The 19,687-nt window shown below is 45.8% G+C and overlaps 1 protein-coding gene across 3 annotated transcripts in view; it reads right to left on the bottom strand.

The window, feature by feature from the left end:
• DNAJC6 (DnaJ heat shock protein family (Hsp40) member C6) overlaps positions 1 to 19,687 on the bottom strand; it is a 60,625-nt gene that overhangs the window by 4,248 nt on the left and 36,690 nt on the right. For 2 of the 3 annotated variants that reach the window (XM_066597678.1, XM_066597676.1), the window contains exons 9-18: positions 18,374 to 18,453; positions 15,691 to 15,884; positions 15,517 to 15,597; positions 9,522 to 9,935; positions 9,175 to 9,342; positions 7,661 to 7,726; positions 7,284 to 7,418; positions 5,482 to 5,742; positions 5,103 to 5,251; positions 3,951 to 4,127 (exon numbers count right to left, since the gene is read on the bottom strand). In XM_066597678.1, coding sequence (XP_066453775.1) covers positions 3,951 to 4,127; positions 5,103 to 5,251; positions 5,482 to 5,742; positions 7,284 to 7,418; positions 7,661 to 7,726; positions 9,175 to 9,342; positions 9,522 to 9,935; positions 15,517 to 15,597; positions 15,691 to 15,884; positions 18,374 to 18,453 — 1,725 coding nt within the window. The remainder of the gene's footprint in view (positions 1 to 3,950; positions 4,128 to 5,102; positions 5,252 to 5,481; positions 5,743 to 7,283; positions 7,419 to 7,660; positions 7,727 to 9,174; positions 9,343 to 9,521; positions 9,936 to 15,516; positions 15,598 to 15,690; positions 15,885 to 18,373; positions 18,454 to 19,687) is intronic. The other variant, XM_066597677.1, reaches the window with a different exon arrangement.

Genomic DNA, 19,687 nt, shown 5'->3' on the forward strand with positions numbered 1-19,687 from the left:
AGGGGTTCACTGGAGAGCTGTGGTCTATTCATGTCAACTGATTGGGGGGGGGGTCTATACACTTCTGTATGGCCATATTAATGCACTTTGTAATGTACATTGTGCATTAATTATGAGCCATACAGAAGTTATCAAAAGTTTTATACTTACCTGCTCCGTTGCTAGCGTCCTCGTCTCCATGGTGCCGACTACTTTTCGGCCTCTAATGGCCAAATTAGCCGCGCTTGCGCAGTCCGGGTCTTCTGCTGTCTTCAATGGGGCCGCTCGTGCAGAATGCCGGCTCCGTGTAGCTCCGCCCCGTCACGTGCCGATTCCAGCCAATCAGGAGGCTGGAATCGGCAATGGACCGCACAGAAGCCCTGCGGTCCACAGAGAGAGAGGATCCCGGCGGCCATCTTCAGCAGGTGAGTATGAAGACGCCGGACCGCCGGGATTCAGGTAAGCGCTCTCCGGTTTGTTTTTTTAACCCCTGCATCGGGGTTGTCTCGCGCCGAACGGGGGGGAGAGGGGGGGGTTAAAAAAAAAAAAAAAAACGTTTCGGCGCGGGACAACCCCTTTAACCCCTTAACTCAGAGGCGTAATGTGAAGTTCCTGGGCCCAAATGCAAAACCTGTAAGAAATGCTTTATTCATAGTACTGGGCTCCCTATATGGAGAAAATAGGCCTTATGGGCTCCTGGGCTCGGGTGTAACCGCATCCCCTGCATCCTCTATAGTTACGCCAGTGGATGCCAGAGATTTCAGGCAGCGACTTGTCTCCTTCTTCCCAGTGAATTGTTTGGACAACAGCCATCTGAACCTTAAAAATGACCTGTTGAATTCCTGGAGCCAAGCGCCAGAGCAGATCAGATGTTGCTTCGTTACCATAGATGCAAATCATCAACACAAATTCTATTGATGGCAGTATCCAATTACACTGAAAGTTATATGAATGTTTGCTCTGGATCTCCTCTTTTCGCCCCTTTTTTCCTGGCAGAAGCCCTCACTCGTGTGCCATCCCTCTGCCTAGATTAGAAGCAGCAGATTGCAGAGATACAGCTACTCTATGGGACCGAACTGTATGATAAAGTGACAATGTCCCTGACATGAGCAGAGAACAAAGCTGCCCAGTAATTCATCCATGGGGCTGTTCTTGAAGGCGCTAACGGTTTCATCAAAGTCAATGACCGTCTCACATTTCAGAGAAGGGAGGGGGGGAAGTTGTACAGGGGGTCAAAGGCTGGTCACCGTGTTCAGGATGGAAGGTGATTAGAGGTTTTCTATGTAATTGTCTTAACCAAGTTCATAATTTGCTGTATCTTCAGTAGAGAGAATGCAGATAGGGAAAAGGTAGTAACCCCAAATCTAAGCACTAGGGAGAGCTGATTGCATGTGCATTTCTACAGTTATACCCACAAGAAACAATGCATTCCCTATGGTATGTTCACATGTCCGTGTTTTACAGGTGCGTGCCTGTAAAGATAGGACATGCACGCATGGTAGGAAATGCACGCATTGTCTTCATTAGAGCCGCAGCGGCTGCCGGCGGCTCCATTGAAGATTACGGTCTGCCGGCACCCCTAAATTGTTTTTCATGGAAGAGCTTTACATATGAATTCATGAATGGGTGAGTGCTGCCTCTAATTGGCTGAGCACAGGGACCAATCAGAGGCAGCTCTCAGCTGTCATAAATAGCTGAGAACTGCCTCTGATTGGCTGAGCACTGTGACCAATCAGAGGCAGCCCATTCAGCAGGTGGGGATTTTAAATCCCCGCTTGCTGAATATTCCTTAGAGCAGTGCAGGAAAAGAGCTAGCTGTATGCGGCTGAGCCCCGGCAGCTGAAGAAAGGTGAGTATGTTTGATTTTTTTTAGCACCTTTTTTCATGTTTTTCAGGGAAAGGCTTATATTTAAAGCCCTTCCCTGAAAAACAATTACAGGATGCTAGCAGCTGGATCCCCTACCGCAGCTGTCATCTGTGACAGCTGTCATAGGGAATTCCTTATTCCCCGCAGGGATGAGGAATTCCTTTGCTGCATCTATCACAGATGTAGCATGTGCAGCAGGGGATTCTTTTTCCTCGCGGGTAAGTATTTAAAAAAAATTTTTTTTTTTTTTTTTACACTAAAATTTTAGTTTTTCAGGGAAGAGCTTATATGTAAAGCTCTTCCCTGAAAAACTATTCAGGGGTGCCGGCAGACCATTGTATTCAATGGATCAGCCGGCAGCAGCCACGGCTCCATTGAAGGCAATGCACGGACCGACATTCATGCGTGTTTTTGCATGTACATGGGTGAGCACTTATGTACGCACCTATGTACGCACGGACAAACAAAAACACAGAAATTGTGATAAACTCCAAGCACTGATAGACAAGAATGGGTTACCATTAGAGATGAATCGAGTAACTGCCTTATCCGAGCGTGCTCAGAGAGCATCGCTCTTCTCGAGTAACTGCATTCTCGTCCAAGCATGCTCGGGGGGGGGGGGGCGATGGTGGGGAGCGTGGGGGGTGGGTGGTGAGACAGATCTCTCTCTATCACTCCCCCCAACCGCCCCCTGGTCACCCCCCCCCCCCCCGCTCTCCCCCCCCTCCGAGCCTGCAGTTAGTCAAGAAGAGCGATGCTCGCTCGAGTAACTGCCTTATCCGAGTGTGCTCGCTCATCTCTAATGGTAATCCATTCTTGCCTATCAGTGCTTGGAGTTTTTAATATCAGAAAACCTGTTGAAAATACGAGAAATGCTTTTATTGATTCATAATGAGCTTCAATACATTTTCTTCCTATCTTATTTCGTTATATGAAGATGAGTTATATATTAATTCAGTTCACTTTTTGATTTGTCTTGGAATGTTCACAATGTTTTTGGGATGTCCTGTTCACAAACTTACTGCATTTTGTTATTTTTTTCCTGTTTATCTCTCCACAGACATTTTTGGCATTTTACTAGGATATACTACAGGTGTTTAATTAGTGGGGGTACAACTTTTGGGACCCCTGTTGATGGTCAGAAGAAAAAAAATGTAGTGGCAGTAGGAAAGTACTGTGCCACTTCATCTCCTACATCCAAAGGAGGTGAGAGGAGACAATGTGATATGTAATTTCCCTGGCACCACTACCGCGTTTCCCTGAAAATAAGGCACGGTCTTATATTATTTTTGCCTCAAAAAGGGCACAGTGTCTTTTTTCGGGGGGATGCCTTATACTTACCTGCTCCGCGGCGTCCGGATGGTCTCCGGCGGTGCTGCGGCAAGTGTCCTCCCCGTCTGCCTGCTCAACTTCTTTCTGGCAATGGGGCTTTAAATACCCCATCTCCAGCAAAGCGAGCGCTGTGATTAGCTAATCACAGCCGGCGCTCGATGAGCCAATCACAGCCGGCGCTCGATGAGCCAATCACAGCCGGCGCTCGATGAGCCAATCACAACCGGCGCTCGATGAGCCAATCACAGCCGGCGCTCGATGAGCCAATCACAGCCATTCAGTGATGTCATTCACTGAATGGCTGTGATTGGCTCATCGAGCGCCGGCTGTGATTGGCTTATCACAGCGCCGGCAGCCAATCACAGCAATCGCTTTGCTGGAGGCGGGGTATTCAAAGCCCCGTCGCCAGAAAGAAATTGAGCAAGCAGACAGGGAGAACTCAGCTGTTTGCCGCAGCGCCGCTGGAGACCATCGGGACGCCGCGGATCACCTGGACGCCGCAGACCAGGTGAGTATTTTTTTTTTGAGCACTTGAGATAGGTCCTATTTTCGGGGGAGTCATTATATTTCAAGCCTCCCCCAAAAACCTGATAGGTCTTACTATGGGGGTAGGACCTATTTTCAGGGAAACACGGTATTTTTTTTATTCTAGTCATCAGTGGGTGTCACAGCAGTCTGAATCCAGCAATCAGATATTAATCGCATATTTCTATGTTCTCTGATGAAACAACCCCTTTAGTTTTGCATAATGAGTGTAGCAGCTGGTACTTACTTTGTCTGGGTGAACCACTAACACAGCTTTCCGGTAGACTTTTTTAACTTGTTCTGGAGTGACCAGATCTGCCATGCCAACGGGTTTCCACTTGGTCTCCCCTGCCCAGAGCACAGTGTGCATGGTGGAGAGCAAGGCTCGGATATTCCGCTCTTTACCCTCTATCCAGTCTAAGATCTGTAATAGAAAATGCAAGTCAATATCAACATGGAAATCATCATTAAAGGGGTTTTCCAAGACTAAAAGACTGCTGTCCTAGCCTCATCTGTATTTGATTAATGCAGATACACCACTCTGGTTCCCTGTTGACTAGCTGTCTGAAGTGAGAGCCACATCACTGCATACTAGGCACAATGCTGTACATCTTTTAAATGGCTGAGCCTAGTGTAGGAGCTCAATCCAGTTCACTTGAATAGGACTGAGGTGCTTTTGGCGATGGGACCAATGATGTTACAGGCCTGAGCAGAGCCATAGCCTCTACAAACAGCTAATCAGCAGGGATTCTGAGCGGTGGAACCCCAACTGATTGGATATTGATGATCTATCCTGAGGATCAGTCAAAAATATCTTGGTCCTGGTAAAAGTAAAGTATAAAGGAAACTTTTGTCTGCGCTTCTTGGGATATGCCTCGTTTCTCACAAATGGTAAACCCTTTTAAGAAGAAATACAGGATCCCAGTCCCTCTACTGTTCACTACTGTTGGCAAGAGCTGGTCAGGCCAGGCCCTGCTTATCCAGAACTTGCCTATTCTTACTACATGCGCAATTATGCCAAAGTTGCTGGAAAGGTCAAGTCAGAGATGTATAGAAAAGCACAATCATCTCTCTCACTGGAGAACTCAACACCTCCATGCATTAGATGGTTATCCATTTGATTTCAGTGGACACCATGTAATGCTTCATTCCCCCTCTGGGGGTGCTGCAGGGAAATTGAACACTTATTGTTAGGTTATCCCACAGAGTACAGCTGATCTGTTTCTAGCAGTTGAATATGTTTTTATGATCAGTTTATTAGAAAAAGGGGTTGTCCACAACAGACATCCCTTCTAGCGGAGAAGCTGGTCATGCTTACTTTCATATGTGTCCTTAGACATCTATCTTCACTGGTGCACTGCACAGACACCCTGGCACTATATAAAGTCATTGTCCTCACCTTTAATTTCTCCGGATCCATTTCCTTTGACATTTCTTCCTTCCTCATTTCGGCAATAGTTCTTGGTCCCTTCCTCTCCTTGTGCGCGTTGAATCCCTGACTTGAGAGCAAATCTTCAAAGTTGTCTGTTGTAGCCTTCGGTTTCACATCTTAAATACCAATTAGAACAACTCTTAGGTGGCATACTTTAGACCAGGGTCTTGTGCCTTAAAACTTGCACACAGCAGTACTAAATCTGGCCCATTTTACAATTCAGATGTCTGCGTCTTTTTCCAGACACTTCTGAAAACAAGGCGTTTTTCTAACACAAAGTATGCTAGAAAGTTTAAACATTTGAAGTATGTAAGATAACCATAAGAACTGTTTAAAATAGACTCACCGGGCCCGGCAGCAGTCTTCCCTTTATCATTCTGTCCGCTGTTCAGTGGAGAGAAGCTGATGTTGTAGTTGGGTCTATTTTGCGGTGAAGAGTTTGGGACATTCTGTTGTGGCTTGGAATGTGGCTGCCAAGCATATCCGGAGTTCGGGTGCCAATTGCCTCCTCCGTGCTGTGGAGATGGCTTCTGAGGTGACCCTACAGGTGGAAATCCTCCGCCACAACCAGTTGGGGTTGTTGGCTTACTTGCAAATGAAGAACCACCTAGATCAAGACATACTCTTATGAGACACCATCATTAATGATGTATTTGCATTGTATGTAACTACTATAGTACTGTGCAAAAGTTTTAGGCAGGTGTGGAAAAAAGGCTCCGAAGTAAGAATGCTTTAAAAAAAATAGTAGTGTTAATAGTTTATCTTTTGTCAATTAACAATATGCGAAGTGAATGAACAAAAGAAAATCTAATTCAAATCAATATTTGGTGTGACCTCAGTTTGCCTTCAAAACAGCATCAATTCTTCAAGGCACACTACAGACCGCTCGCCCTGTTACATAGCGGAGGGCTGATGGGTTGGCATAGCTGTAATCGCTATTGCGAAGGATTATGCATTGGAAAACCCTGCGTTGGTTCAAAAGCTCGCATTAACATCATGTATTTTTGTTAGCCATTAAAAGCTATCATATCTACAAGATGACTTGGTTTCTCTAGCTGAGAACAATCACATTTTGCTCTATTGACTAACACGGTAGCAAACTTTTTTCATTGAGCTTGGTTGCGCCTTTTATAGGTTAATATGGGCATGATTGTCTTTGGGAACTTCTTATATGTGATGTATTTCCCTTGTATTGATGCTGCATATCCATCATGTTCAGTTTTTTTAAATGCTCTTATTATATATGTGATTCTTAATAAACCATTTTTTATGATGATCTCTGCAGCCCTTTCTTAGACATGTATTTTGGGGTTGTTACTCTTTTTGATGATAATCTACAGACAGGAGAAGACAAAGTTCTGCGTAAGAGCTGTAGACGCAAAGCAGTAGGAGAATTATAATCAAGACGATTTGCAAAGTTACAAGAAGCATTGAAGCAATAAGAAAATTGATTGCAAAAATATGCAGTACATACCCTTTAAAGACCATTTCCCCCCACTGTAAAAAATAATCACCAGTAATTGTATGTGCTTTGTTAAAAATTCAACTCATCAGCTAGGAAAGCTGTGGAGGATGCAATAAGGCCCCATTCACATCTGCGTTAGAGGCTCCGGAAGTGTCGTGAAATCGGAGGGATTAGTGCAACATGCTGGGCTATTTTATCTAAGTACATTTTCATCCGGCATGATGGATATCCCTCATTATAGTCAATGGGGTCCATTGGGCACCATTCTGTGATCCCAGTATTTTTGCTGTTTGGCTCAGAGGACAGAAACGAACAACGGAAATGTCACAGCAAGGTTTTGCGCGGATGTGAATGGAGCCTAATGGTAACATGTAACTAAGAAACGACTGAATAGTATTCTTAATAGCTTTAAAGAAAAACACGACTTAGGGTGGTTTCACATCTGCGCAGGGTATCCACTTTCCTGCTCCATTCGGCCAAGGGGATTCTCTTTACCTGCTTCCCGAACAGTTCCGTCTCTGGACAGAGCCGAACAGCGTCGGACGGACCCCATTGACTTTTAAAGGGTCTGCCTACTTTCCTTCCCAGCCAGAGGTTTCGACGTAGATGTGAAACCGGCCTTAAAGATCTATAAATGTGATTTGGCAGTGATTATTAGTAAATATACAAGAATATAAGATTACCAGAAAGATTTGTACCTAGAGCCCCAAGGTCGGCAAATGGATCAAGAGTCTGCGGCTTGGTGTGGTGCTGTGGGGTACCATGTGGTGATCCAGTGGGGCTGGTAGCAGCTGATCTATTCCCCACTCCTAATCCACCTACAGAAAATAAAATGTCAATGAAAGATTCGCCGTCTATGGTTGTATTCACAGATCAGGAGTTTGTCGGTTGAGTTGTGGTTTTGCAAGTATCTTTTCATAACTGCAACAAAAAAATTGTAATTGTACCATGTGAGCCATCCGTAGACACATTAGGCCTTTTTAGTATATGAGGCCCAGCAAATTCGGGTGATGGCTCTGTAGAGAAGATTACAGGAAAAACTATGGAAACCCTACTTTACCTTGTGCTGGGGTACCCCAGTCCCACGCTGATGATGTATCAGGCTGGATGGATACAGATGGTGGAGCTGGTGAAGAAGATACAAATATATAGAATAGGGTCTTGCTGATGTAGAATACGTACTTCTTACTAACTTCAAAGGGGATCTATACTGTAACTACATGCTGTAACTGTCTACTATGTATAGTATTATACCTCAGTTCTGGACTGCTGGTTATGGGGAGACCTTGTACATACTCTCTTTAGGGATGTGATCGTTTCTCTGCCTCTATGCATATATGTGATACGGCATATATATATATAGTCAGGGGGGGCCAAAGAATTACATCCCTTCCTGATTCTGGTCTTTGCTTCCACAAAACACAATCGTAGAACAGCAGTGCACTGTTGTCCACTTCTCACCTTCTGGAGAGGTGAGGTACATTACCATCTCACTATCAGTGTTTGCTATGTCTCTGTGATTGGTATTACCCACGTTAGGTGGTTTTGGAGTTGTTCGTTTTTTTATGTGTCTATTCACAAAAAAATCTTGAAATGTTAAGGCCCATTTAGACACAACAATTATCGCTCAAAATTTCCTCAAAAGCAGTCTTTTGAGTGATAATTGTTGTGTCTTAATGCCCTTAAATTCTGCACTATTCGTTCATCGCTCATTTCTAACAAGCTAGAAATTAGCTATGAGCCTTATCAGTACCGCACTCTGATTTTCTCAGCGGCCGGCACTGATAGCATTCTTTCAGCTGGTATCCCGCTGCGACTTCCCAGTGGGATACCTGTTGACAGCTCTGAAACACAGTAGCTGTATACAGAAGACAGCGCTCCAGCTGTCTTCTGCATACCCTGCTCGGAGCGCTCAGCTGCATACCAGCTGAGCGCTCCGAGAACACAGTGGCTTTATACAGAAGACAGCACTCCTCCGGGTGTTTTTTTCTTTTAATAAAAATATTAAATAACTACAATATTTAAAAAAAAATGGACACATTATATCTCTGCTAAAGACTGAAATCTAATTAATAAAACAAATCAAATACATGAGAAATTCTCTTTAAATAAATATATAAATTACAAAGTATTTTTAAAAGGGACAAAAAAATACTGATGACCAATACCAGATCAGTGGAAATCCACTGCCTGGGATTCACATTCATCCTCTTATTGAAGAGATCACAAGGCTCCGGTGAGGGCCAATGTCTCATGTCACATTCTTTCATCACATGTCCAATGAGCAGCTTTGTCCCATTCAAGTAAAAAAGATTCAGCTACTATACCAGGTGCAGCCACTGCAAAATGAACAGCGCTGTGTCCGGTATGCAGTACAATGACCATAGCAATCACTCAAGCACCATGACCTCTTCAAACAACTGATTAGTGGGTGGTGGACCCCTTCACATCTGATATTGAAGACCTTTCCCATGGATGGTTCATTAATTTCCATGTGTCGAAAAATGTACACGCACCAAACACCTCCTTACATTTTTAAAGTGGAATGAAAATGGAATTAAAGTGACGCCTTACCCATGTTAAAAGGATCAACATGAACTCCTGGGGTCGGGGAGGGAGATGGACTCCTTGTGGCTTGCAGAATTGTGTCTCCGGAGGGGGCATTTGATGCAGACAGAAAAGAGCCAAGCAAGTCTTGACCGGGCTGTTTTGGGCTTGATCCAAATGGATCAAAAGTAGAAGCTGCAAAAGGTAAAGGTGACCATACACTTTACAATAATTAACAATATGGCTGGAAAAATCATCATAATGGATCTGGGAAGTTTGGGGGGCGGGGGGGGGGGGGGGTTGTAATGTTTTTGTTTGTATACAAAAAACTGTAATAAAAATTGCCTGACTAAAAAAAAAGAAAATAGCAATACCTTCGCCTATTCTTGGAGACTGTGATGGAGAAGGTGATGCTGCAGATCGTCGCGGTGTTGAGTGAGCAGATCCCACACCTCCCGCCTGAAATATGGCATCTCCAGGTGCCTGAGCGGCTCCAAAAAGGTCACTGAGGAGGTCAGAGTTAGTTGGAGGTGGTTTGGGCTGAGATGGAGCTGTATTTACCGCACTTCCATCTAGGCAGAGCAGATCTACATCTTCCGGAGGTGCTGCAGGAGCCGGAGGGTCGATCTTTTTGTGTTTGGGGGTTCCATGGTGCTTTTCGCCACTGGTGTTACTGTGCTGACTGGAGAGGGACAGAAGTTCATCGTCTGACGGTTCACTCTCTTCATGGACCAGAGCAGCCCGATCATCGGAGGCTGGATGAGAGCTCGCCTTGTCGGACTTCTGGTCTAAGATATCAATACAGAAAATTCAATAATCAGAGCCCATGGTCAAATTTTACGTTTTTTTTTGGGGGGGGGGGGTAGAGAATTTCCTTTATGAGATTTGATATGGGTCAGTGTCCTCGTTGTGGTTCAGGGCATGCAACTGTAAAGGATCTTAAAGATAATCTGTCACCATCTTTTCAGATGCCTCTGTGAGAGTAACACAAAGTAGTGACAAACTCGCTGGTTACAGCGATACGTCTGCTGTATGTATTTATGGATTGGTTAGGGGCAAACTTGCATTTGTTTAGTAGCAGCCAGACAGAGGACTACAGGAAGTAGTCCCCGATTTTCATGAGCTGCAGCTAGCCCTGCCCTACAACCATTGATTGACTGCTGTCTGCTTATTACTATGCATAGAAAGATAGCTACCAATCAGTGACTAGAGGATGGTTTGGGTGAGGGGTATCTGCAGCTCATGAATATCAAGGACTACTTCCTCTAGTCCTTTGAGTCTGCTACTAATAAAATACAGGTTTCTCCAAAACTACTGCACAGATATAGCAGACATAGTGCTGTAATCAGTGTGCTAGTTTCTACCATGTGCTGCACTCAGAGAGGGCTGTGAAAAGATGGTGATAGAGTCCCTTTAAGCGTAAATGTAAAGGTTTGTGATGACAATCAACACTCTTTCAATATGGAGTTGAAAAGTAGAAAGAAATATATAAATACCATAAGACAGTGTTCCCCAGGCGGTAACTCAGGAGCCATATATGTCCCTCTGGCCCTTTACATGTAGCTTGCAAGTTGTTGACAACTACATTTAATTTTAGAAACTCAAGTCGAGTTTTGCTACGAAACTACAGGTGAAAATTTGTATGGGCTGTAATAATATTGCAATCAGCTTGGCAAAACTAGATTTCATTGGGGGACACAGCTTTGACCTTGGGTATATAGCACCTGCTGATTGGAGGCAGACACTAAGGCCTCACGTCCACGGGGAAAATCAGGCCCGCTACGGATTCTGCAGCAGGTCCCTCCTGCCCCGCGGACATGAGGGCTGAAAACAACAATTACTCACCTCTCCGCACGCTCCGAATCTTCCCTTCTTCGTGGCTTGATCTTTTCTCCGTCGCGGCCGGATCTTCTTTCTTCGGCCCGTCGGATGTGCTCGGCACACCGGCTGCACGCCGCGCACGTCCACCGGCCCGAAGAAGGAAGATCCGGCCGCGACGGAGAGAAGATCAAGCCGCGAAGAAGGGACGATCCGGAGCAGGTGAGTATATTCTGGTGCAGGTCTCCCGCGGATCCGGACAGCTTCCATAGGCTTCAATAGAAGCCTGCGGGAGCCGTCCCCGCGGGAGACCCGCACGAAAATGGAGCATGTCCTGATTTTTTCCTGCATGCGGGACCCGCTCCTGCAGGGAAAAATGACATCCGCAGGTATTTAACTACCTGTGGGTGTCTAATGCATCCCTATGGGGCGCGGATCCGCGTGCGGGAAAAACGCTGCGGATTGTAAATGTTAATTTGCCCGTGGACATGAGGCCTAAGCAGACAAACGAGCTGGCTCCTCCCGCTTGCTATATACCCTCTGCAGGTACTCAGCTAATCAGTTTTGTACACAAGCAGTAGGAGCGCCCCAGAGGGGCTTGTTATAGAATGGTAATGCTTAAAATAACTTAGGAGGGCGCCAGTGCGACCATAAACAAACAAAATAGGGTGCCACCCTGACCAGGTTAAGAAGGTAAAGCACGATGCAAAAACAAAAAAGAAGCCCTATCGGGTGGGTGCTGTGCCCCCAATGAACACGACGAGAAAGAGATTATACGGTAAGTTCTTACAAAAATCTAATTTTCTCGTCTGTATCATTGGAGGGACACAGCTTTGATCATAGGATGTTCCAGAGCAGTACTCAAGGGGACGGGAAAATATAAGCCGCATGTGTAACAAAGCGTAATCAGCTCTTTAACCGTGACTAGCATTAATGGGTGCCTAGGCATCCACCATGGTTAGAGACGGAGCATAAAGGGGCCTGAGAAATGGTCCCATTCCCCTACCGGGAAAAAAAGCTCCCGATGAGGAACTTCCACAAGGCACCCGCTGTCCGAGAACTATGTGCCATAACACAGCCTGAACATATGATGTCTCTGACATGGTAACCCTGCACTGCCGCGAACCGGCGCCAGTGCGAAGAGTCCACCTCGGAAACCCAAGGATCCACTTGTGTTGTAGAAAGAACCAGCAGAGAGCCAGGACACCTGAAGAATGCCACTAGAGAGAGGGTCATAATTCACAAATGTACGAGTCCATTTGTGACCGGCTCGTCATATGGGACTAGACTTCATTAACGCGGGGCCAAGATACCACATGCAGTGAGGTAACATGCAACAGGACGATAATGACCTTTTTTTGTTGACAAATAAACTTAAGCCGCATAGCACTTCCCGCTTAGAAGAGAGACGAGTAGATAGGGCGGGCTGGACGTGACATCAGTACCATCAGAAAGGGGGGTGAAACTTAAGAGCTGAGGGCCCTCTAGCAGGCAACCTAGTTGAACGACAGGGTCCGCTGGAATCTAGACTGTAAACACCCAACTAGGTTGGTTGTTGAAATGACAGCACTGCTGTTGAAGGGTTAGTAGGCAGCATCCCAGGCAAATACATGGGAGCTACCGCTACCAGAGTAAATGGGAGATGGAGACACATGGCTCCAAAATACCATTAGTATCAGCCTTTTGAGACGGTAACAATAGCCACAGCCTCCACCTTCTGCATGAATCCCCCAGACCCTGAAGAAATGTAGTCCTAGGAAAAAAGGTGTCTGAGTTGTCAAGCCAGAGTGGCTCCCTACCAAGATGTCACGGCCATCACATGACTTTAACCAGGCACCTAAAACGTGGCATAATTGCCAAATTGCCCCCGGACGTGAGTCTCTCTGGTCCCTTTGTAGAACCCTCCGGAGTTGGAAGGGCAAGCGCTAAGAACTGAAATCAGTATTAGTGTATACCGTTTCATGGTCTCCTGCAAGCAATCCTGCAGAAGGAAATAGCGTAAGAGCGTGCTACTAACTCTGTCGGATTAAATGCTTTGTCTCCGGACATTGCTCTTACATGCATAGGAAGGCTACATGGAGAAACATTATAGGAGCGAAGTAGTAGACTGCTCTAACTACAGAGTACTTCTAACGGCAGCAGTCCAGATGTCCCTAATAGGGGAGAATACAAGGACCGTTCTGCCGACAAATTTAGGGTCAGCGTCGGACTCCGTCTCAACAGGATCATTCATGCATCACAGATGACATGAGTGACCCACGTCCGCATGGACACAGCTGACAGAGCTAGCAGCACAGTCTCCCTAGAAAGCACTAGATATTGGTTTGGTTCCGAGGCCGCCTGGAGAAGGACTGGACCCATAGTGGTTCAGCATGTCCGAGCTGACCGGAGGGGAGCTAGTAGACGGATCAGCAGCCCCAAGGCACCCTGTCAGAGGGCGAACCCCCCGGCCTACCACTGTACTAAGATAGAACAAGTCGAGATATTTCTTGACTGCCTGGATGTCAATCCTGTATAGGTGTGAGTGCACATACTATGTGCCTCTGGGCGGACCCAGCCTGCGTCTCCCTCTGTAACCAGGGAAAGCGCTTAAGCTGCCCGCCAGGACACTGCACACGGGCCACAATAGCGAAGCTAGCCGTTAGGTAAGGCTTCCCCGTTCCGGAGCGGAGAAGAGGAGCAATGTGTCCGTGGACTTCTGTGCACAATACTCCTTTCATATAGAAGGAACTACAAATGTCAGCAAGCCCGGAGTACTGCTGATAACCAGTTTGAACATGGCTGGATGCAATCTAGTTACTGCATCGACAGCGCACATGGCACATGTCTCTCTGCTGTCATCCTGGACCCGGACACTGCGCTAAGGCTCAACCTGGTCTGTAACAGACATGAGGAGCGATGAGTCCAGAGACTCCCTGTGTGAGTAAACCTTCCATGTGGAGGGTACCACAGGTCTGAGCAAGGCCACGGCCATGCTGGCAAGTAGTTTCCAACACTGTCGTGAGACGAGATATTCTCTGGCTGGACATAAACCTCATACTGTAGCGAGGGCGCACATAGTACGTGGCTCTGGCTGGCCCCTGTCTACGTGTCATCCTGGACTCGGACACTGCGCCAAAGCTGCCTACAGGGAACTGCAGGAGAGGCAACAGGGGAGCTACCAATAGTCAAGGCTCAACCTGGTCCGGAGCACACATGAGGAGCGATGAATCCAGAGACTCACTGTGACTCTTTCCAAATGGAGGGTACTACAGGTCTCAGCAATGCCAGAGCCATGCTGTACCAGATAATCTCTGTGCAAGTACTCTTCCCAGTATGGGAGTTACCATCTCAGTAGGTCCAGAATCACGCTGAGGGTGATTGGGCAGCAATGTCTGGCCATTCGCCCTCCTGCGTAGGGGTAGATCAGAGAGTAATACTGCTCCGTCAACCTGCAATCGCTTCTTGGAGTAGTACAGACACTTGCCGTTTGCCCTCTGCGTGGGGAACAGGTAGCGAGCTGTCAGGCCTGTCCCCATATTCCTGTAGTCCTGAAGACCTTGATTGGAGAGGCCTGCCTCCTACAGACACTAAGCAAAAACTGATTAGCTGAGTACCGGCAAAGGGTATATAGCAAGCTGGAGGAGCCAACTCGTTTGTCTGCTTAGTGTCTGCCTCCAATCAGCAGGTGCTATATGCCAAGGTCAAAGCTGTGTCCCCCAATGATACAGACGAGAAAAGTCAGTTCACTTCAAACATTTTGAGAAAAGCTCCAGCAAAATCTTTCCTAGCCACTCTCTTTCCTAATGCCCTCTACTCATCATCATTGAAGAATCAATCCTGGAGACTTATATGGCTATCCATGCTCCTCTGGGAAATAGGCACATGGAAAGATGGAACAATACCTCTGCAGCTCCAACTATTGGAAGGCATCATTCTTGCAAGTCAATGTCAGACTTTTTAAACAAGCTTTATAATAATGACTGGGAATGGTGAGTCAAAGCCAGAAAAACCATACACAGATAGCTGTTTCAGGGCGATTGCTCCTCATCAGTGTGCAGTAGGTTTCTGACTTGGCTAGTGAGAGGCCTATGATGTGGGTCAGAAACGCTATCTTTTCTCCTTTGGGAGAGGGTGGGTCAGGAAGGGTATTGTTTTTCCCTAAGGAGAGCACATAGAAGGTGTGTGAGTAGACTTATAAGGCCATGCATGCACCTCTGGGAATTATGCAAATGGGAAGATTGAATCTTCTATCTATTATTCTACATGTGATATTTCAATGTACTACACCAGGAAACAGGTGTCAATATGTTTAAAAATCTGCCCCTTTGTATTGCAATTCCCCAGGTTTTATAAGATTTATGTTTGCTGTCAGACTTCTGAGTCCTGATCACATCCAACTGACATAAAGGCAAGGCTTGCTAATGCGTTATCAGGACTTTCTTGTAACAAGCTGTGCAACAATGTTATATAGACACGATCAAAGTGGGTTTTCAGCCTCTGAGTATCAAGAATATATAAAAGCAGAGGAAACATCTCCAACATTTTGTTGTTCTAGTTTGCTGATCTTACCTTGCCAGCTCAAAGAAGAGAAGAAAGCCCCCTGCCCGGCGTTCCTGATGTTGTCTTGATGTTGCTCTACAGGAGCTTTGCCTGTATCAAAACACAGACAAAAAATACGTTAGCCTCTAGAGATGAGCGCAGAAGAAGTGGTTTGATATGACTTATCTCTGCTCCACGGCTTACCCGCCACAGCCAGAGTATCCTGTTGCTCCTGCTGTGATGAGAACAGGATACTGGGGTTCACATCTTTAGATACAAAGTTCTCCCAAGGAGGGGTGAGGTCGGTCTGTCTGTCGGTGGCTTCAATCTCAATGTCCAGAGTAACATGAAATAGCTGAGGGTATTTGTCTGGTGAATCACAAGCATCAAGTTCTGGTCTACAAAGTCATGTGCAAAAAATAGTAATTCATTAATCATTATATGGTAAAAAACACTGACTGGCTTTAGACAGTATTCACACTTGGTGTTTTGATGCAGCTTTTGCCTAAAACGTCTCTTAGCTTGACAAAGGACTGTTACGAATGGATACAATTTTCAGCTGTGTAAACTAGTCAGACAGGACAGGTTTTATGTCTTCTCTAGAGATGAGCGAGTATACTCGCTAAGGCACATTACTTGAGCGAGTAGTGCCTTAGCTGAGTATCTCCCCGCTCGTCTCTAAAGATTCGGGGGCCGGCGTGGGTGACAGATGAGTTGCGGCGGGGAGCGGGGGGGGGGGGGAGAGTGGGAGAGAGAGATCTCCCCTCCATTCCTCCCCGCCGCTCCCCGCCCCCCAAATCTTTGCAGACGAGCGGGGAGATACTCGGATAAGGCACTACTCGCTCGAGTAATGTGCCTTACTGAGTATACTCGCTCATCTCTAGTCTTCTCCAGTGCAAATTATTCAAATGCATTAACCCCTTAAGTCACTCTCACGCAGACGTCTGTTAAAACGCGTCATTGTACATGCAACATTTTAACTCATTTTCGAACTACGTTTTTTAACGCACCCCATCATTCCAGTGGGTGAAAAGGTGCGTTAAAAAGCACTGAGGTCAGAAACACTATATTTTCTCCTTGGGGAGAGCTCCTAGACTGTGAGTGAGAAGACTTATAAGGCCATTCATGCTCCTTTGCGTAATATGCAAATAAGCGAGATGGAACAATACCTTCACAGTGCCACCTATTGGAAGGCAGCTTTACTGCAAGTCAGTGTTAGACTCTTTATACAAGCCTTGTAACAATGACCAGCTGTTTCAGGATGTTTTCCCATCGGTGTGCAGTAGGATTCTGGCTTTCCAAGAGAGGCCTGTGATGTGGGTCAGAGGAGCATGAATGGCCTTATAAGTCTCCTCACTCACTCCCCTTGAAAAAAATGTGTAATGTCTCTAGAAACAAACTTTATTATATTACCAAAACACTAAAAATTCTCATTAAAAACAGCATGTCAAACAAGCAGCATATTACCCAGAGGAGCGTATATGGCCTTTTAAGTCTCCTCACTCACTGTCTAGGTGCTGTCCCAAAGGAGAAAAGATAGCGTTTCTGACCCACATCATAGGCCTCTCTCTAGCAAAGAAAGAATCCTGCTGCACACTAATGAGGGGGAAACACCCCGAAACAGCTGTCTGTATTGAGTCTGGCTTTGTTTTCAATTCCTGGTCATTGTTACAAGGCTTGTATAAAGAGCCTAACATTGACTTGCAGGAAAGCTGCCTTTCAATAGGTGGCACTGTGAAGGTATTGTTCCATCTCCCTCATTTGCAAAAAGCACTGAGACACACTAAAATAGAGCAGCCAGCCTTCGAAAATTGCAGTGTTAGAAACTGCCATTGAAATCTATGGGCATTACGAACATGCGTTCAATTGCGGTCCTGGACAGAGTTTTCCAGCGCCGTGATTTTTGAGCACTGTCTGCTCTATCTTTGGCCGTTTAGTGCACCTCATTACCCATCACAATGATGGGGTGCGCTAAAGCCGCATCTATGTGTGAGGGAGGCCTCAGAATATGATAGCTGACATTGACTGACAGGGGTATGAGGTAAATGAGTCCGAGGAACATACTGATGCAACCATTCAAGCTTGTATGGTGAGAAGGAGACCAGGAGACCCATGAAAAACACTGCTCTAGGCTGCGTTCACACGGGGAGAAATTGCCGCAGACTTTCCGCACGGACATTCCACATGTATTTTTAACCCTGAGACTAAGCAGCAAAGTGGACAAGATTTGCAAAAATCTTGTTCACACGCTGTTGATAGTCCGCTGCGGACAAGCCGTGCGAAAACTGACATTCGGCACAGAATTCAAATCCACAACCTGTCAAGAGTATCACCGTCTCTGTTGCAGACTCTCCTCCCTCTATGGGGAGAGATTTCCGCAGTGGAATATAGGCTGAAAAGCCATTTCAAACCTTGCTTGAAGCAGCCTTTCTGCTGCGGAAATCTTGTAAAATTTCCCTGCGGTCCCGCTGTGGACATTCCGCGAGATTTCCGTCCCGTTGGAACCCAGCCTTAGGGCCCTTACATGCTATATCCATATTGACATTGGAAATACAGCAGCTCTTTAGCTTAGCCACCACTCTGCTTACTGTGCAGGTTTGGACTTAACCAGGGGCGTAACTATAGACGATGCAGGGGTTGCGGTTGCACCTGGGCCCAGGAGCCTTGGGGGGCCCATAAGGCCTCTCCTCTCCATATAGGAAGCCCAGTACTATGAATAAATCATTATAGTTGGGGGGCCCCATTCCAGGTTTTGCATTGGGGCCCAGGAGCTTCAATTTACGCCTCTGGACTTAACATTATAGAAAGTATCCAAGGAAACCCCTTGATATTATACAATTATATGATAATAACTTTATTACGGAACGTCTTGTAGCTGTATACTTACTTTGTAAATTTTAACACCGTTGTCCCAAGTGCTATAAATCCAGTATGAAACTGTATCTGTAATATCTGAGTATTTGTCATCTGGAATAGAAAAAGTCATAGATAATAATGGGGGTTGATTTTGATGCGCCAACTTTATTAACATGTATGAGCCTCTTAATAAATTTGGCGCACCTCATTATAGGCACTCTTTAACTAGACTGCTGTTTTATATGCTGGTCTAAGTACATTTTCCCCACAGTTACATAGTAAGATGCTGTTTGTCTGCAGCTGCCTTTACTGCATGATGCTTTATCACTGAGCATAATTTGACATGGAATTTGTCCGGACTGCAAATCAAATTCGCAGCTATTCTGTAGCAAATTAGCGTCAAATTTATTTACAGTGGCTTAGTGGTTAGCACTGTTGCCTTGCAGAGCTGGGTTGAAATCTAACCAAGGGCAACATCTGCATGAAGTTTTTATGTTTTCTCTAGGTGCTCTAGATTCTCTCCAAACCACACAAATGCGAATTTTCCATCCGTGTATTTCACAGATAGCATGCTGACCATTACAGCCTATGAAGCTGTACACATGAGTGATTTTTCATATGGACCAATGAATGGTCTGTGTGAAAAAAAAATCAAAAAATCAAAAAAAAAAAATCGCAGCATGTCCTATTCTTATCTGTGAATTTAGCCTCTCTTGCTGCATGCCAATAATCCCCATACACTATTTCGGCGTGCATGAGCGCATAATACATGCCAAGATAATGCGCGTGATTCTGATACAAGAACACCTTGCATCTGTGGCGAAATCACATGATGGCGAGCATGATACTGGGACGTGAACCACGGCCTGATATCTCACTCGCCCGTGTGAAATTAGCCTTAGTGATTTATTTTCAGTCAAGACAAATAAGCTCCATATAGGCCCAAAGGACTAATTCATTTAGGCCAGTTTCAGATGAACATATTGTAACTAGAGATGAGCGAGCACCCAAATGCTCGGGTCCGCGTTATTCGAGTTGAGCTTTTCGTAAAATTCGAGAGCTCTACTCAAGTAACAAACCCCATTGACTACAATGGGAGATTTGAGCATTTCTGTATGTGGAACGCAGGGTCCCGAGCTTTTTTTTCTCTTCTTGGTTTGTGTTTCTCTCTCTCTCTCCCCCTCTCCCTCTCTCTCTCCCTTTTCCTCTTCCCCTCCCCCTTCCCGCCAGACTCTAATTGTAACACGTCTGTAATACGGATCCCTATTGCGGAACTGTTACACTTGACATTACAACCGTATGTCATCAATATTCATCGGTATTTGCCTCCATATATTTTATTTTC

Source organism: Eleutherodactylus coqui, chromosome 3 (assembly GCF_035609145.1).
Source record: "Eleutherodactylus coqui strain aEleCoq1 chromosome 3, aEleCoq1.hap1, whole genome shotgun sequence".
Lineage (NCBI taxonomy): Eukaryota > Metazoa > Chordata > Amphibia > Anura > Eleutherodactylidae > Eleutherodactylus > Eleutherodactylus coqui.